The sequence below is a fragment of the Lontra canadensis genome, unplaced genomic scaffold, assembly GCF_010015895.1.
Source record: "Lontra canadensis isolate GAN:19392208 unplaced genomic scaffold, GSC_riverotter_1.0 scaffold72, whole genome shotgun sequence".
NCBI classification, from domain to species: domain Eukaryota; kingdom Metazoa; phylum Chordata; class Mammalia; order Carnivora; family Mustelidae; genus Lontra; species Lontra canadensis.
The window spans coordinates 7,748,290-7,768,635 of record NW_022631066.1 but is presented as its reverse complement, the minus strand read 5'-3'; the positions used below and the strand labels follow the sequence as shown (position 1 = coordinate 7,768,635).

Below are 20,346 nucleotides of genomic sequence, written 5' to 3'. Positions count from 1 at the left end.
CAGGAAAGATCAGCATTTCCTTTTTAGGAAAGGGATTTTGATTACATGGAGATCAATATCTCTCCTTTTTAATTTTTTATGATTAAAAAAACCCCACACTTTTCTTGGGCAATGCTGCAGTATTAAATTTCTTATAAAGTGCTTCTTGTTACTTTTAATGCCAATATGAAGTATTTGGTGTAATTAATCAATAGATACACTTCATTCTAAACTTTTGAATCCAGATCACAATTAAGTACAATGCTAGGCTCATTTCTGGCATAGAGACATAAACTGAATTGTTTGGTGTATTGTTGTCACTTTTTATGAGTGTTTTTGGATAGCAGTTGTCCTCAGAATTAAAATAGCTTATCTCTGAATTCTAAGCAAAATGCCAAGCAGTCTAGAAGCAAACTTCCTCGGACAGACAGTTGCAGGAAGCATGACTTATCTGCCCGGGAAGTGTTTAAGGAGATGCCATGATGATGAAAGTCAGCTCAGACCCTTTGCTCCTAAGACATAAAATCTCATCAGCTTTTCTGCAACCGGCAAATGGGATTTTAACCACCATGCCTCTTACATTCAGATATAGAGTCCCTGCAGCTTTTGTTGCTTTTGTTGCAAGAGAACTGAGATGCCAGGGACAGAAGCCCTGCTCTCCTTACATGGGACCAATCTATGTTCATCACAACTGGAAAGACTGCTTTGGAAACTAAAGTTCTGCACTGACTGCAAAATGTTTTTGAAAGCAAAAATTAATCCATCAAATTTTGTTTATGTTTAAATAATCACAAATAATGTTTATTAGCATTTAATAAATAATATTTACTAGCTGAATATTACTCTAAGCCCTTCGTCTGTGTGACCGAATTTAAAAATTCCTAGAATCTCCATATAGCAGGTACCACTGTTATCCCCATTTTAGAGTTCTGGAAACTGAGGAATGTAGAAGTTCTGTAATTAAGCCCCTCAAGAATAATTTATTGTTCCCCTCATTGATAATCATATTTTTAAAATAGTAGCTGTCAAATCCAAGGATACAATAAAGTCTTCATTCTCTGTAATAATGGAGAAAAAATAACTTCTAAATTGTAATAAACATATGCAAAACTCCTGTAAGTCAATCGAATCAATATATTCTTCATTATATTTAACAGAGATTCGAGGGAAGTAAGTGGACTAATATGGTAGTTTTATCACTTATCCTTTGTGAAAGTGTCAAAGGCATCAGTAAAGCAGGCTGCGGAGAGAAAGCAAGAGGGAAATTAAGTGTCTTAAGAAATGAACCATTAAGGACACCTGAATGGTCCAGTTGGTTGGGTGTCCCGACTCTTGGTTTTGGCTCAGCTTGTGACCCTTGGGTCATGGGATCGAGTCCCGTGTCAAGCTCTGGGAGTGGCGCCTGCTTGAGATTCTCTCCCTCCCTTTCCCTTTGCCCCTCCTGCTACTCCCTCTCAAAAAAAGAGAAAAAAACAACCATTAATACATCTCAGCCTCTTCTTCACCATGCGACCCCTCTACCCCCATCTAATCCTCAGTCCACTTCTGCTGATTTTGCCTCCTAAGGACTTTAGAATCCTATTGCATTCTCCCTCCTCAGCATGCGAGGAACTGGCATCTCTCTCACCTGGACCACAACAGCCCCCTTGCTGGATCTCCTCCGTTACTTTCCCCTCCCTTCAATTTTCTCTTGAAGCCAGAGTTTTTAAAAGTGCCAATCTGGGTGTGCCATTTCCCCCGTTCACTCCTGGAAGATCTCTTGCCGCACTAAGGGTGCTCCCTGACACTCCTCACACAGCGCCAGTGCCTGCAAGACTCACAGACTCCTTCGGGCCTGGCAGCCCCCCGCGGGGCCTTGCCCCCCCCCACCCCCCGCCCACTCCCTGCGGTTCTGACAAGGATTTTGTCCTCCAGTGGACTCCAGCCAGGCTCCTCTGAACCTTTTTCCTGACTACACCTTGACCTTGGCCAATAAAAAAACACAGACTCCTGGCATACATGACTCCACCCTCTCGTCCCTACTTACCCAAATTAAAAGACTTCAACAAACACTAATGTAGTTTCTAACAAGGTCACACCGCTAGGAAGACCCTACCCCCGTTAAAGGGCCTGCTTGAGAAAGCTCAACGCTGTCAAGAGAATATATGATTTGTTCCAGCCAATACCTGAGGATAAGCCCCTGACCACCCTTTCCCAGAGCACTAAGAAGGGCTTACAATCCTGAATTCTTCCTCTGTCCCTTTGAGATGTGTGTGTGTCTCCTATGACTCAACTCGGGAGCGCCTTTCTCAAGGATCTGAGAAGCATACCTTTGAAACAGAATCATCAGGAGGGATAGGACACTGATCTCCCTGTCCCTGTGGAAGGGCAGAATCCTGGCTTCCATCACTGCTCGCCGGCACACAGAACTGGCCTCACCACACTGACCCTGATTAACCTTTTGCCATTGCTCACTTCCCTGACTCCTCCAGCTGCTGGTCCCCTCCTGACACCCTCGTTCTCCCTTCACAGTGTCCCATCACCTCTGTACAAACTGAAATGGGGGGCAGTTCGTGCTTGATCCCCCTGCAGGAGTGTGTTACTGATTAAAATCTATCTCTGCCACTTTAACTAGTGTCCAGCTTTATCTGTGACAGTTCCTCAACCACAGCTTCCCTTGGTGAAACTTTCCATTTCCTTTGAACTTGCTAAGTTACTCTTCCTCGGGGAAGCCTTCTCTGACCCACAGATGAGTTCTGTCCTCCCTCTTCGAGTCTTTGGAGAACCCGATAACATTCCCTGATACCAGTTAACACAGCTTGTAATTAAATTTGTATTGTGTGCTAAATTGATTACCATCTGTCTCCTCAGTGAAGACAAGGAAAACTGATGGGAAAACAGTTGTATTTCCACAGTCTATGTGTCTAAGATGTATTTGGATGACGAAATGAATGGATACATGAATGAACAACACTTACTTAGGGTAGTAACAGCTTGAGGAAATACCACAGCAAAAACTGAAAAGAACACCAAACTCTGTTTAACTGTGTTTAATTCAGCATTTCTCAAAACTTACTAGAATTTAGTTCCCTTTATTTGTGAAACATCTATCAATGTTTGTGGCAGAGAGAGTTATGTGGTTTCCCCAAATCGACTTCCCCTTTGTCTGGGTTCCTGAATCACTATGTGGAAGGCAAGGAACACCTGCATGGGTCTCTAACAAGATTGAGAAATAAACTTGCATTATGTTAAGCATCTGAGAATTTATGAGTCCTTCATAACAACAACAACTCGAGTTACCTTAACTAATCACAATATCACAAGGGCCTGATGGAAAATGTTGCTCAGGCTGCAGACTTGGAAAACAAGAGTGCAGGACCGGAAGCCTCCTTTTTGGTACATTCTCTCATTTGAAATGTGTGATTTTGTAATTGGAAGAGGACACAGGAGTATAATAAATAATGATATAAACATCTGGTGGACAAGATGACATCAGAAGGAGGATTTGGCAAGAGATAAAATGAATCTGACAAAGACTGGAGGGAAATGCATTTGACAGAAGTCACTGGCGTCATGAAGAGGAAGGCTTGCAAAGTGGAAGGCCTGGAAAGGTATAGAGAATGGACTGGAAGACGGTAGTGGTTAAGGTGCCAGCTAAAGATGGGGCAAGAAAGTTGAGAATCCCGACATGAAAATCGCAAAGTAAATCTGATATTTTTACATAATGATACAAACATCATGACCGTATCACCAGGTCTTAGTGAGACAAAGATGTGATTCAACTGCAGCAATGGAAAAATGAGATTTAACCCAAAAGGAAATCTTTACTAGCACTCAAAGGTACACGTTAAGAAGACACGTCTTAAAGTAGTTATGACTTCCCAGGAGAGAGCTTTGAAGAGGGGGTAAAACGTGCTGCTGGAGTACAAGTGGGCTGCAGACAGTGGTCTCAAGTGCGGCCCGAGGGCTTGGGGGGACTCTCTCTACTGAGATTCCCAGAGACTTTGATTGAGTAGGTCTGGGCTGACGTCTAGAAACATGTTTTTCTAACAAGATCTCCAGGCAACTCTGGAATGCAGCCAGTTATAAGTGGTTCATCCTCCCCCACTGGCTTCTTCCTCAGCTGAGACTACAATTTTTTATAAAGGAAATATGTCAACACGAGTGCAACACAAAGAGACACATGGGGGTGGCAAAGGGGAGATAACTTCAACCATCAGAACATTTCTCCAATGTTTAAATGGAAAAAAAATGGCATTTGATAAATTCTTTAAATGCTCTCCTGTCTCAAAAAGTAAAGAAAATAGTGGAAAGAAGTACTAGTACAGACTTATTCTGAACAGCAGAGAAGTGGTTGTTATTGTAGAACAAAACATTAGGAAACAGCGATCAATGTCCCTTGAGCCTACAATATTGGACATACTAGTCATGGGCCTAAGGTTTTAGGGAGTCATACCTCAAAAGGACATATGAGCCCATGGACCAAAACAATTAGCAATTAAAGAAAAAAGAAAAGCAATAGAGAAAAGAAAGAAAATTCAAGAAACATGATAAATTCTAATAAAATTAAATTCTGTCCAGAAAAGCTAGGAATAACTTTGGGGGCAATAAAAGGGGAAACCTCTGAAGAAATCAAGTAAGAAGGAACCATGGGGCTATATAAAAGCTTTTTGACCATTTTATGAGCACACAGACAAATTAGCTACACTCTGGGAAACAACACATTTAGAAAAAAAAAATGTCTATTTTTTAAGCTATGATTAGGGCAAAAGAAAGATCAAAATATGGATGGATCAACACTTGCAGAAGAGAGCATAATGTGATAAAGGGAAAACTGAAACATGCCTAGTAGATTTTTGAAACTAGAAGAGACAATGAAATCCAATTTATAAGATCAAGACAGGCAATTCATTTAAATGCATTTCTGGGGCTTAAGTGAATTACCTCTTGCAGTACTGAAAGGTACAGTCCCTACAGAGCAAATTGTGTAATCTTGTTGACTTCGTGAATGTTTAAGAAATGTTTTAACATGTCATCAGAGCCGTACTCAAAGATTCTGCCTCTGCCCCCACATACCATCTATGAGCAACGCTGGCCAGAGGACTGGACTTCACTGCTCCTGGCCAGAGCTGTCCTACTGCCCAGAGGAGTAGCTATCCATAGGTGGGCGAGATCCATGCCTTTGCTGTCAGGCTCAAAACGAGGAGATCCCTGTGCTGGGAATTTTTTGCCAAAGGAGGCCCATTTGTTGCAAGAGCTTGGTGCAAATGGTCATGTGGAGTCATTGTTAGTGGGGACATACGGAAGCTAAAACGGTGAGGTTGTAGACATGCAGAGGAGAGAGATGAGAATGGCGTATACTCCTGCAGGGAGACGACACTAAGCTGCCTTTGTTCCTGCCCTTTCCCAGCTTTTTAGTTAATTGCCTGTGTCATGACGTTTCTTACTTTCCTCAGACCAGAGCCCTTTCACAAAGCTAATAGTTTAGTTTGAGCGTATATCTGCAACCAAGAGTATAAAGCACAACACTAAAAAGTAAGAGGACCGTCAGAAAGCTCAAGGGAAGATATTTCAATTTCCAAACTCTAGGAAAGATGTATTCTGGCATCTCATAGGCAAAAAGACTGACAGTAATTTTTGGGAAAATTTGAAGTTGGACACTAAAAATAATTTGTCACAATGTAGCAAAGAAAACCGTGATTATAATAATAAATGGCCAGTACTTATCTATGAAGTAGACTATAATAACACAGACTTTTCTCTGTGACAGTATCAGTAGGATGGTAGGTCCAAGGGCTCACGGATACTCCCTCGTGTCACCTCTGAGGATGACAGAGAATTTTGAGTATATACATAGAGGATATGTGGTGTCATGGCTAAAAGCACTGGCCTGGCATTATAGGGCCTGGTAGAAAGCCTGGCTTTGACACCTCTAATGTTTGTGACTGTGGACAACCTGTATTTGCCTCAACTGTCTCGCCTGCCAAATGGGTAATATTTCTTACATTACATTGTTGCTGTAATAATTACCTAGCAAATAATGTGTTCAATAAAGATCATCAATTATTATTGCCAAGTTTTTGAACAGTGCTATCCCTAAAGTGTTTAATAATAGACCATTTTAGGGATGTCCGGGTGACTTAGTCAGTTGGCCGTCTGACTCTTGATTTTGGCTCAGGTCATGATCTCAGGGTCCTGGGATGGAGCCCTGTGTCAGGCTCCACGCTCAGAAGGTAATCTGCTTGAGGATTTTCTCTCTCCTTCTCCCTCTGCCCCTCCCGTTGCTTACACACACACTCTCTCTAAAATAAATAAGTAAATGTTTAAAAAAAAAAAGAGACCATTTTAACCAAAGAAACACACCACCCAGGCACCATCTTGTCTGACATTTTTATCAATTATTTTTGAAGAAGTAGTAGGCCAATGCCAGTAAGTCTATATGCAAATGAAAACTGTTCTACAGACCAAAGAATCGGGGCTTACAAGGCTTATGATGAGTTTGTATTCTCAGGCAAAACAGTCAAATATAACTTACTAGGGATAATTTCCCATGTTTGGCTATATGAAGCTATTATAGTTCCTGTAAATGTGACCTGGAGAATACAAGTATTAATATAGTCCAACGTTATAACTTGATGAACAATAAGCCCATATAACCTCAGCCTATGAAACCAGAAGTATCCGAGCCAGATGACAGAGTTCCAGCATGCCTGGCCCTAGTCGGCTTCATTGAAGTGTCAAATCCAAACCTGAGCCACATTTTAAGAGACACTGACAGGGGTGCCTGGGTGGCTCAGTGGGTTAAAGCCTCTGCCTTCGGCTCAGTCATGATCTCAGGGTCCTGAGATCGAGCCCCACATCGGGCTCTCTGCTCAGCGGGGAGCCTGCTTCTCCCTCTCTCTCTGCTTCCCTCTCTGCCTGCCTATGATCTCTGTCAAATAAATAAATAAAATCTTTAAAAAAGAGAGAGAGAGAGACGCTGATATACAAGAGAACATGCAGAGAGGGTGTCCTCTGAGAGCTTGCCTCATGAGGACCAGCGAGGGAAATACAGGACAAGGACTGGAGAAAAGAAGCTCTGACTTCATGCTATTTCTTTGGGAAAACTCGGCGAATTTGTGGGCTTAAACTCCCATCTACACTCACTGTGCTTCTTGACACTGTGGTCTCTCGCTCCTGCTCCTACCACCCTTCAAATACTGGTCTGCCCAGAGTCACACTGATCACCCCGAGATCCCTCTTGATCCCCTGAGAGCCTCTCACCTTGACCATCACAGTCACCTTCTGCGATGCTCTCTGCCCTCAGCATCCATGACACAACAACCTCAGGGTTTTCCTCCTTCCTCTTCCCACCACACTCATGCTCCAGGCTGACCTCACATATGCTCGGGCTTCCCTGTACATCTCTATGCTGATTTCTTCCAAATCCACCACTTTCATGTGTATATTCAATCACTTATTAGAAGTCCCTTCTATGCAGAGACCCAGACTCAAAATAAAAATTAAAAAATTGAAATGCAGTTGTAGGATATGCAAAGAATCCTTAAGGTTGACTTCCCATAATTGCATGGGCAATCTGGTTTTATTCCTTCAGGCAAGTGACCCTTCCTCTCATTGAATTTAATTTCCAAATCTTCCTCTCATTGAATTTAATTTCCAAATCTGAATCATTTTGTTTTGCCCAGAGGACAAACAATAAAGGATTTGCTTCCCAGTGGGATCTCTACCAACCCACACCCCTCAGCAAGGTTGGGCATAATGTCTGACCAACACCTAATCAAGTCCTTTCGTAATTTCAGCTTTATTAATTCAAAATAACTCAATTCGGGCTGCCATAACAGTCACTCAACTGGGATCTGGCTCAGTTACTTGAAAAACCCTTCAACTAGAAGTTATTAAAATAATGGAAACTAGATTTTGTGTTTCTGGCTTTTCTCTTCTTAAGTAGTTATTTGTGCTTTTAAAATTTTCATCATAGACCAGCCATTGTAGGAACTGCTCTGGCCTTGCCCCTTGGCTTACAGAAATGGAAAAAATCTCCTCCCTCTGGCAACAGTGTCATTCTTTGGAAGGCTTTGCTGAACTTTTGGTTCTCATTCTGTGTTTTTGCTGCTTTCACCAACAGTGTTGCACAAGATACACGGCATGCCTCTAACGTCATCTACGAAGGGGCTCCACTGAGCTGCTCTGTGGTTGCTGGAGTAAGTATCTTCATTTGACAGTTTTTGGACACCTCCAAAAAATTATCTGATGGGCCTTTTTGTTACCCTTCCTTCCTCAAGTAAGTCCAAAGAGGTGGAAACCAGTCCCTGGAAAAGTTCCATCTCATTTCCTCCCTGACTCTTTCTTCCAAAGCCTCCTGAAAGCCCAGGTCAAAGTTTCCTCCCCCTGCAGCTTCTGCTGTTGTCTTCTCATCACATCGCTCTCACGGTGCCTGGCATCTCACTACACACACAAGGCCATGAGTTCTCTTTTGGTTTGTGTTCAAAACTATGCAGTGTATGCATAGGAATGATATAAAACGGTCCGTCTGGAATTCAATTCTTTCTTGCTAATTAACATCTCTCATTAGGCTGATGCTAAAATATGGCTGTGAGAGTCAATTCATCCCGAACTTAACGACTTCCTATTAAGATCCCAACTGCATAACCAATGCTGGGTCAGAAACTCAGCAGGAGACAGCTCACACCTTCAAAAGGGCATGTGGGCGCAATCACAGTTGGCAAAATGCAGTAAGATAAGTGGCTCTGTTTGTAGTAGGAACAAGGGGCTTTAAAAGCAACTCTTCCATTTCCTCTAAAGAATGAACAAGATCATATCATGTGAAGAAAAGAAAAGGATATCTACTCCGGGTAAATGCAACGGGACAAGTGTGCCATGAAGCTTGTGAAGACGGTCTGAACACTACATCAAGAAAAATGGACTTTAAAACCATTGTCAAGTTCATGCTTGTAAAGGTTGATGTGTCGTATTTTCTTTGAATACTAGTAAACATCACTTTCTAGTGGGGAAACCCTATGGCTACAATTCTATAATATTGAACTTTTCTAAATACAAAGCAAGATTTCACCCCAAAAAACTATCCCTCAGAAACAAGAGACTCCCTATGTTTAGAACTCCCAAGTCTCTCACAGTACAGGCAGCTTTCTCTTTGTTTCCCCTTGTTTTTCTTTTTCTTTGTTTTGAAAAATAAATGGGCTCTTTAGAAAAGATATGTTAACCTCAATCAGCCTCAATCAATGCTCAGTTTCCTAAAGAACTGGTTAAAAAAAAAATAAGAAAATTTTGCAAAGATAAAGGATTTTTTCTGAAGAATTGGTCCTTAAAGTTACAAGGGCTGGATGTTCGAAGTCTTTGTAAGCAAGACTTCAAAAAATCACTGATCACCCTAAGAAGAAACCCGCTAAGTAACTGTGTTGTAGATAGGTAGCATGGGTTGGGGGAGATGTCCTAATGCTATCGGAGCGGGTACTTGTCACTTTAGAAAAGATTTGTAGTGAAAACATCATATGTGGATTCAAAAGTATTGTTCATATTATATATGAACAACATAGAAAAATACGAAAATGGTATGTTAAGTGGACTTAAAAAGTGATTTTATTAATGATGAGAACTTGATGTCAAAATACTGTTAGTGGTTTCAGTAAAATTATCTTGCAGAGTGTGAAAGTGGAAGCCATAATTTCTAAACTAATATAATCGCTTATATAATTTTACATATGAATGCATAATTACACTCACAAATTAAGCAAAATAAGTAGGTGCCCAACTTTTCAAGCTATAGCCCTAAAAAGTCACACATGGAAGTTAGCAAAAAGCTTTTAAGAATAAAGTATCTTTTTGTAAAAATAGGAGATTATCTGATATTTTGGGCTACCTAGTTCTCAAGCAGTTTTCATTGAATAGCATTGTATACAAAGAGTTGAATAAATGCTACAGGTGGTCATTATCAGAACAAATAGAAATTTCCATTTTACTGAAGGAAAATTAACTGAAATGCACTTAAATTTAAAAATAAAAACAAGGCTCAAAATCATGATTTCTAGTATCAGGCAAATTAGGTATTAGATAAATCCAGGTACCCAAACATTTTCTGATATCCTGTTTATAGACAATAAACATAAAAACAAGTTAACACAAAATTAACACAAATTAGAAGTTATTCCTTTACTCCTGGATTATTGAAATAATAGGAGGTCAGTCAGCCCAGAAATCATATTGAAACCTAAAAACATAGACAATTCTCTGTGTATATAATTTAGTAAATTAGATATCCTTAATATTAACATGATGCAGTGAAAGAGACACGAGATATACCTGTTGAAATACCATGGGTAGCTGGAGGAGTGTGGATGCATAGAGCCACACAGACTCAGTTCTACAGAGCACGATGATTTCTAGTTTGGCTTGCCTAACTTGATCTGAAAATGCAGTGGTTTATTTAGCTTCAGAATACATACCTCTAAATAGTCTGTCAAGCAGTTTACATGATTTTCCAATTCAAATGCTAAAAATGTGTAATTCACCGTGTTGCCAGTAGTTGCCTGGATGGTCCAGTTGCAACGCTGATTGTCAGAATAGGGACCTGGATAACGTATACTCTCTAAGAGGCCGTAGGTTCGGTTCACAATCACCACGTTCCTACATGCTGAAAAAAGTAACCAGGATTATTGAGAACCACCATCATGTATTTCATTGTTGCTCCCAGATGGGTGAGATTTTCCTTTAAGAAAACATCTAGGGGGTATGGAGAGGGTAGTTGGGTTATGGACACTGGGGAGGGTATGTGATATAGTGAGTGCTGTGAAATGTGTAAGCCTGACGATTCACAGACCTATACATATGTTAATTAAAATAATTAATAAAAAAGAAAACTAGATTAAAATATATACATAGTTTATATATTATATATTTGTATATATTATGTATATACATATATATAGTATATATGTTTATGTGTGTGTATATATGTATATAGTACATTTTTATAGTGAAAGGGTCTCCACTTAGAACAAACATAAAATAATACTTCAGTGAACTCATAAATTTTAAAGCGTCATGAAAATTGCCTATTGGGCATCAAATTCCCATGAACTGGTGGAGAGCAGACTAACTCAGCACTACTCAGAGAGCAGTCTGATTTATTTACAAAAGTGCTTTAAATATTCTATGCTTCTGTTTTTCTAACTTCAATGTTTGGAAGGAACAGAAATCCTGACCTTTAAATTCAACAGCTTAAAAACACGAAGTTCTATGTGAATGCTAAAAATGAGTAACAGCATGGCTTTGTTGAACATTCAAAAGTCAGCATGAAATTCACAATAAAGGCTCCATTATTCCTCTAGTTAGTCATCAGGAAGTACCAAATGAATGGAGGGAATGTAAAGGATGTGAAGAAGAAACGAAAATCTTAAATTTTGAAAAAAGTCTTCCATCTACGGGTGGCATTTTCCTCGGCTGAGTTTGCAACAACACTATACCAGGTACCTCAAGGTATGGCTAGTCCTGGGGAGTCAGTGCCAAACACAACCCAAACTAAGGACTTGAACAAGGCATATACATCCCTTTTCTCAAACCTTGTCCACATTGTCTGTATGATGTGTGATAAAAGAGAATGAGAAAAATAAACATTATATTGAAAAAATGATCTCTGAAAAATGTGGTTCATATATGCATTTCTACTACTATATTCTTCCTGACAGATGACTATAATATATATATATATAATATATATATGAAATATATATATTTCATATATATATGAAATCTTTGGTATGGAAAAGTATACCTTTGTAGCTCTTCAGAATCTTTCTTTGCTAGATCAGGGGAATACTCAAACTATTTCTCATTAGAGAAATTTCTCTATTCTCATTTCTCTATTCTCTATTCTCATTTCTCATTTTGTCCACAAAGGAATTCTAAAGGACAATGTCATGGTCTTAAATGCCTGTGAGAAGTTACAGCAATCAGGCAAAGAGGCAGTGTGTGCTACAATGCCTACAAGTCTGGGCAGAGGAAAATATATTCCATGAAACCATATGGGCTGCTCTCAGTGCTCAGAAATTCTACTATCTGCAAACCTCCAATTTCATATGGCAATTTTTACAGAAAATCTTACAGGTTAGCTCTGATTTTGCCTTTAAGGACCTATATTCCATGTACGCTATTACTCCTTCACTGTTCCGAAATTACCAGAGAAAAATAAAATAATCACAGGAATAAAAGGGAAGAATCTTTAATCAACAGTCTATAACCAAGAAGCAAATTACCACAGCAATAATAAAATTAGAGACATGATTACATGTTTGACCAAAAAGATCTATCCCTGAGAGAATTTAGGAGAGCTTTTCATATACTATGCTGAACTTCTGAAGAATAAAGCATTTTATCATTAAAACTCAGTATTCAAAACTATCTAGAATTCAGCCTCTCCCTCAACTGTAAGTGGATGTGAATATTTGCAAATTCACACATAGTCAAGATCAAACATTAATACGCTTTCAACGAATTCCAAGGGATTTTGTGTGTTCAGTTTATGATCTTGTGACTTTCAGTTCTACTTTTATGTAACTGTGTCAAAATATAGATAAATTTAGGTGTAGTGGACAAGGAATGTACTTTCAAAACCACAAGTGTTTATTAAGTAACATAAATTCAAGGAAGCCTTGTTTTCTTTAAATGTCCATCTTGAAACTAACATTAGAAAGTATTTAGTTCTAGGGGCGCCTGAGTGGCTCCATTGGCTGGGTGACCGACTCCTGATGTCAGCTCAGGCCATGAACTCAGGGTGGTGAGGTGGAGCCCTGCTTCTGCTCTGTGCTGAGCATGGAGCCCGCTTGGGACTCTCTCCCTCTGTCCTTCCTCCTTCCCCCTGCCACTTGCTTGTGTACATGGGCATGCACACACGCACACTCTCTCAACTCTCAAAAAAAAAAAAAAAAAAATTCTAAACCTTGAAGGCACTTTCATAATGGCGTTGTTTAATCTCCTTTTAAGAAATCATGGAACCTCAGAGAAGAAAAGTGATCTTCTCAGAGATTAGGAGCCAGGAAAAACCTCTGGGCTCCTTGACCCTTCGTACAATATTCTTTTCATTCTACCATGGGGCCTCATAGGAAAGTAGATTTTAAAATGACATCTCTATAATGACCAGCTTTTTCCACAATAAAGACTGTACTAGGAGCACCTGGGTGGCTCAGTCAGTTGAGCCTCCACTGTTGGTTTCAGCTCAGATCACGATCTCAGGGTCCTGGGATGAGCTCTCCATGGGGCTCTGTGCTCAGCAGGAAGTCTGCTTCAGATTCTTATTCTCCCTCTGCCCCTCCCCCCACTTGCTCATTCTCTCTCTCTCTAAAATAAATAAATAAATCTTAAAAAAAAAAAAAGAATGTGCACTTTACATCTGATTTATAAGAATATAGTTTTCCTTAATAAAAATTAAGGTACCATCTGGGGCTCCTGGGTGGCTCAGTGGGTTAAGCCTCCACCTTCAGCTCAGGTCATGATCCCAGGGTCCTGGGATTGAGCCCTGCATTGGGCTCTCTGCTCAGCAGGGAGCCTGCTTCCTCCTCTCTCTCTGCCTACTTGTGATCTCTCTCTCTCTCTCTCTCTCTCTCTGTCAAATAAATAAAATCTTTAAAAAAAATAAAAATGAAGGTACCATTTGAAGTACAAGACCAAAAAAACCCCAAACAAACAGTGTGGGAGATACTATGTGCAATGGAATAATGTCTAACTAGAAGATTGTAATGTTTGATACAAATGAAAACCCGTTTGCCGTTAACCTGCTATGCTGATCTTTAGCCAAATGGCAACTATCTTAGTGTATTAAATACTCCATTTTGTATAGCTTACCACACGCCTTAGTTATGTGGCGTTAAATTTAATGCTAAGCACTTTTCTGTCAAATAGTATTAAATTTTCTCATAGAGAGCAAAGATTTATTGCAATTGCTCAAACCAATGGGTTATATTCATTTCCATTTGTTTCACTATCAGGAGAATGAACACCCACCAGAGGCACGGACGGAGCAGCCAGAATGTGTACTTACTCTGCCGGTATTCAGCTAGGAAGCCACCTCCCTGTTGACCTTCGTCTGTCCTGAATTTTAAAAACATGCTGTCTCCACTAGAACGGATGAGAGGTGGTTTTTCATTCCCACAAAGCTGACTTAGCAAATGAGAGCTGGTACTTGGGCCGTCATATACCTTTAACGAAACATTTTAAAATGTCAGATGATTGTGGCCATTGACATTATCTAAAGGACTCCAATTCCTAACAAGTGGGAAAATACATGAAATGCACGACATAACAAAAGAAGAGCCCTGAATCAAAATATCACAATATTAAAAATTATATTTAAATGTCTATAAACGTAGGTAGTGAACTTGGGCCATTTAGCCATGGCTGTGTATAATGATAAGGGCGTAAACCCAGGCTGAAATTTGAGGGTTAAAAATGAAAGACTAATATGTATTTTTGAGACCATAGTTGTTTTCAGCAGTTCTCCTTGTTTTTAATTTCACAGTTTATAATTTATGACATTGTAATACATTTTCATTTAGTTTTTTTTTTAAATGATCAAGGATGGATTGCTGCCACTTATGAAATCCTACCTGATGACTTCAATTATCCTCTCTAATTCACCAATATAGTCCTCTACATTTCTTTTTTAAAGAATATGTAGAAATGACTCATTTTGGGAGATTTTAATCATATTTTAACAGCCCATATTCAATATATTTTACATACTTAGTATACCAATGCCATACTTAGGAGGCTGTCATTTTCATCACATTTTCTTTTTTCTCTTTTTATTTATTTGAACTTTCTATGTGGATATTTTAAGTTGTTCCCCTTTCCTGAATTTCAAAGAAGGAAAAAATGCATCTATGTTTGTGTGGGCGAGATGGGAGCAGTGAAATAAGCCACTGAGCTCCATACATACCGCCAGATAATCTGACGTGCAGTTTGGGTGATGCTCCAGGTGAAAGTCTTCAAATTCCAGTTCGAATGGGCTGCCATGGCTGGATTTCAACCTCCAATAGCATTCAGAGCTGTGGTAGTAGGGCATCGGGTAGTTGGGAGAAGTGAACACGCCAGTGGGAGTCGTGAGATTGCCCCCACATCCTACAGGAGAAAGAGATGAGATGACCCAGATGTTTTTCTTCTTGGTAAAATGGAATTCTCCTATCTATATTAAACTGGGGTTACTGTTACTCTCTTTTGTGGCAGAACACAACTGCATCTCCGAAGAGTAACTAGCCTATGTCAACATTCTTTCTTTCTCCTAATCAAGATGACCAGCTGAAGGAAAGATACCATGGGATCAGGATATTTCCCCTTGTTCCATCCTCGAAAACAAAACCAAAACAGCGGCTGTTAATTCAGAAATATTTGTAATGTTGAAGTTTAGTACAGACAGTAATGACAAAATACAGATCAAATAAAACTGGATGAGAGCATCGCGGTCTATGAATCAAGAAACCAATCAGACCAGATTCTCCAAGGAAAGACAGCTCTTTCCCATTTACCTGTCAGTGATCCATCCCAGTTAACTGAGAATCCAGGCCCTGAGCCAAGGAAGTCACTCTTAAATTGTAACCATAGTTTGTTGCTGTGAGAGATGATTCTTGGAGGTGGGTTTGAGCCACAGTATGTTCCCAGGGATGGCGAACTTTCATAGCCTCCATCTCTGTGGCAAAACACAGTAGAGATCATTTATTGGTTATTGATAATATTACTGAATAAACATTTAATATTATTTGAACTTTGAGATTGCAAACAGATCAGTTTATGTCAGTCAACCTTTCTTCAGAAAACTCCAAGTCACAATTTCAAGTTTTCAATTTTTCACTTTATTATATAGCATTTGAATTCCTTAATAAGGAACATCATTTTGGGTTCATGCGACATTTTATATAACCAATTTCAAGCTGAGAAAAGCATCTGGCAAATGTGTCAGAGAACACAGAGAGAATGAGCACGTAGAAATTACATACATAATATGTAATGGGATAAAGAAACCATAATTATTAACAGTATAAACAAATGTTACTTAATTTTACAGAGAAAACTGGAAATGTTTTCTTTCTATTTTGAATTTTTCAAAATTTAATCTTATATTTGACATATTTAGAAAAATTTTGAAAATAATTTTTCCCCAAGAACTTTTGGGAGTCTTATACCTACTTTGTAATATGGAGCTTTTCAAGCTTAAAAAAATGGTGGGGGGGGGTGAGTGACTCAACATTAAAATCTAATGATTAATTATTGCAAATTTAGAATTTATGTTATTTTGGCATGATATGATACAATTGTGGTTTATTATTTTAGTACCTCACTTTACATAATAGAATAAAATGTATTATAAAAAAGTATAATATTCTAGGCTTTCAAAAAGCCAAATAAAAAGTTTAACCAAATATACACCAAGTTGATTAGCCTGATTAATTCAATGTAATGATCTGAGTAGAGAGCAATATATAGGTTAACTTACTTTTACTGCAAATATAACTTTTTAAACTCATTCTCTCTAAATACCAAAGAAGTAAAGAAGAAAGGGTCTCACACTAAAATTCACAAGCCTAGACTTTTATTAGTTGAACACAAAAACTTTCTAAAAACTTTAAGGTTGTTTATCTTACCATCATTTTTGTGATATAATTAGACCAAATGGACAATGAACAGCCTAAAATTTAAATTTATTTTCCCATAAAGAAAGTAGGTTTTAATAATTGCAAGGATCTAATTTCACAGTAGTAGTACATCTGTTTAATCTGTCCAAATAAAATCTGGAGTTTATTTTCAAATATTCTCAATCAAATAATCACTTCAAAATAACCACTGAAACTTATGCAATTTTCTGGTTTTCTTCTGTTAAATCAGGGTCCACATGGAAAGCTTTACATCTTGCAAGAAAGGGCACAACAGTCTGCTTTAGAGAGAATTTCCATGTGTTTTCTTTACCCTTTCCAGGAAAGATTATGAATGAAAACCAGTAACAGAAAAGGTGATGAAATAAAGGTGCTTACCTGATTTCCACAAAATCTACACAGTGCCCACCAATGGCCTCCTCCAAAGAGAAATTGGTGAAGTGTAATGCAATCTGTTGGCTGGTTTCCACCGTGATCCTATAAATGCATTTCCAATTGTTGGGATAATTACCAGGGAAGTTTGGAGAAGTGAAAGTCCCAGATTCTTCTGTATAGTTTTCCATGCATGCTGTGGAAAGAAATACAGCATAATGGAGAAAAGAGAAAATAACAGGCTATACCTATAAGACATTCAGTGATATACATTTCATCAATTTATGCCAATGTACTTGATTTTCAATAGGCCATTGAATGTTAAATAATGATTTCCTTTCAAAAGAAAGATTTTTTTTTAAATCTCAAAGGCAAAAATAATTATTAATAGTAAGCCTAAGAGGGGCGCCTGGGTGGCTCAGTCGTTAGACGTCTGCCTTTGGCTCAGGTCATGATCTGAGTCCTAGAATCGAGTCCTGCATCCAGTTCCCTGCTCTGTGGGAGGCCTGCTTCTTCTCCCTCTCCCACTCCCTCTGCTGTGTTCCCTCTCTCACTGTGTCTCTCTCTGTCAAATAAATAAATAAAATCTTAAAAAAATAATAGTAAGCCTAAGTAAGCTATGTAGTACAAATCGTTACATATATCCTAACTTTTTAGAGCTTGGAAGTGTTATAATGTTTTAAATTATGCACATTAACCTAAACATTAAACATTAGGCTCAACCATGGAAATCATAGAGGGGCGCTAGAAATAATTCAGTTCTGTCCTCCTTTTCATAACCTTCCTTTAAAATGGTTTTCATCAGGACGCCTGGGTGACTCCGTTGGTTAACCAGCTGCCTTCAGCTCAGGTCATGATCCCGGCGTCTTGGGATGGAGTCCCGCATTCGGCTCCTTGCTCATCAGAGAGCCTGCTTCTCCCTCTGCCTCTGCCTGCCTGTGCTCTCTCTCGCTCTCTCTCTGACAAATAAATAAATAAAATCTTAAAATAAATAAATAAATAAATTAATTAATTAAAAATTGGTTTTCATCAAAGCATGCATTTATGAATAATGACAAAGCAGGTATCTCAGCCACGTGAAGAAAAGAAGGTAAGTATCGGGAATCAGGCTGAGCTTGAATCAATGCCTCCCTCAAACACGGACAAGCTATGTGACCTTGGGCAGATTACTTCACCTCTCTGAGCCTCATCTCCCAAATGGGGATGGCAACTATATTTGACTGTACATACATGTGTTAGAGAATTGCATAATTAAATAGCTTGGCACATGGTACATGCTCAATAAATGGTAGTAATCGTCATTATGTTTCAAAATAGTTCAGAAAAGTGTAGAAAAAGTAGAACATAAATGATAAGGATAAATCAGATCATTCACATTAAACATTACGATACTTGGAGGGGTCCCTCAGTGGCTCTCTTGGTTAAACGTCCTGCTCTTGATTTCAGTTCAAGTCATGATTTCAGGGCCATGGGATGGAATCCCACATCTAGGCTGCTGGAGAGTCTCTCCCTCTCTCTCTCTGTCTCTCAAATAAATCCTCAAAAAAATAATACTTGGACAATTTTATGCTGTAATTCAGTATTAACTGTTCTACTTTTAAGAATTTTAACTTCACCTATTCAGTCCATCAGGCTCTCTACTTACCAACCAACCCATTCAATCTCCTATGCCCTTCAAATCTGAGATATTTTCCAAAGAAAATCCAGTTTCAAGCATTTTTAATGTAGTTGCAATTGTATCTAGTAATAACATAAATCTAGGGTCCAGGAGTAGACACAGGCCTCCTTGGGATGACCTACTCATTGACCTACTAAAAGGTTCTGAGGGAGAATAAGCTATTATACTTTCTTATGGGTGAAAAAAGAAAATGAGGATGTTTGGATGTTTAATTTCTCATTTGTTGCTGAATAATCATAGTCAGAAGAGAGGACCCACTGATATTGAGAGTACAAAGATGCAAAGAGAATATTACAAGTCCCTGGGGCACCTGGGTGGTTCAGTTGTTAAGCAGCTGCTTTTGGCTCAGGTCATGATCCCAGGGTCCTGGGATCGAACCCCACATCCAGCTCTCTGCTTAGCGGGAGGCCTGCTTCTCCTGCTCCCACCACTTCCCCTACTTGCTCTCTCTCTCTCTCTCTCTCTCTCTCTGTGTGTGTCAAATAAATAAATAAAATCTTAAGAAAAAAAGAGAAAATATTACAAGTTCTACTACCTATGTATAATCCTCAGAGGAACGGTACTCATCAAATATTTGACTTCCTCTGTTTTAAACAGAAGCCATCAAGGTTTTACTTTATTGAAAAAAATTGAAAGTGTTATTTAACTTCAATTATGAATATTGCATAGTTTTCTGCAGTCTGCCAAGAAATAGTCCTTCAAGGAGGAGGGATGGAAGGAAAGAAGGAAGGGGAAGGGCAGGAGGAAGGCAGGGTGGGGGGAGAGAGGGGCAGACAGAAGGGGATGTAGAAGTGGTCTATTAAGTATTTCACACCAATAATGAGTATTACTGCAGTAACAATTAATGGATCAAATGTACACTAAATGAAGGTTATGACGCAGTCTCCCTGAGCTAATAGAACTGGCAGACTCATTGACCATCCTACATTCAGATAGTTTTAGCCAGCCAGTCAAATATCTAGAGCAAATCTGTATGTCATATGTTCTTAGAGATAATATTTCATGCCTACCCACTCTACTTCCAGAAGGGAAATACAACTGTACTGGATATTTCTTTTCTTTTTTTTTTTAAGATTTATTTATTTATTTGACAGAGAGAGAGAGATCACAAGTAGGTAGAGAGGCAGGCAGAGAGAGAGGAGGAAGCAGGCTCCCCGCTGAACAGAAAGCCCGATGTGGGGCTCGATCCCAGGACCCCAGGATCATGACCCGAGCCAAAGGCAGAGGCCTTAACCCACGGAGCCACTGTACTGGATATTTCTAACACAACTTGCAATTAGTCTGCAGGTGGGTGGTTTGTATGAGCAAGATCTCATGTAAAAGAACCAATTCAACAAATATTTGAGAAGGACCAGCCATCTGTGTAAAGTTCCCTATGTATTCTTGCCTGAGCCTGGGCTGGGCATACATGAGGTGAGTTCAAAAGGCATACCAGAGAGTAGCTGCTACTAGGCTGGAAGCCAGAGGCCAGGCAATACTGGGAGAGTATGGAGTTCTCCCCCCATCAGCATCCCCTCTTTTACATGTCAAACACCCATCTGAGAACTGGAAAGGCCACCCCTTAGAAATGAGGACCATGACCAAGAGTAATTTCCCTACTAAATTTCCCTACTAAAGTATAAGTCCTGACAAGGCCTGAAGGAGCGAAACTTAGAGGTTGAGACCTACCTAGTTAGAAGGACT

General features: G+C 39.2%; 1 protein-coding gene across 1 annotated transcript in view; it reads right to left on the bottom strand.

The window, feature by feature from the left end:
• CUBN (cubilin) overlaps positions 1–20,346 on the bottom strand; it is a 256,824-nt gene that overhangs the window by 170,076 nt on the left and 66,402 nt on the right. Inside the window, exons 23-27 of the mRNA XM_032880903.1 lie at positions 16,992–17,181; positions 15,492–15,652; positions 14,906–15,087; positions 14,009–14,165; positions 10,419–10,606 (exon numbers count right to left, since the gene is read on the bottom strand). Of these exons, the coding sequence (XP_032736794.1) occupies positions 10,419–10,606; positions 14,009–14,165; positions 14,906–15,087; positions 15,492–15,652; positions 16,992–17,181 (878 nt within the window). The remainder of the gene's footprint in view (positions 1–10,418; positions 10,607–14,008; positions 14,166–14,905; positions 15,088–15,491; positions 15,653–16,991; positions 17,182–20,346) is intronic.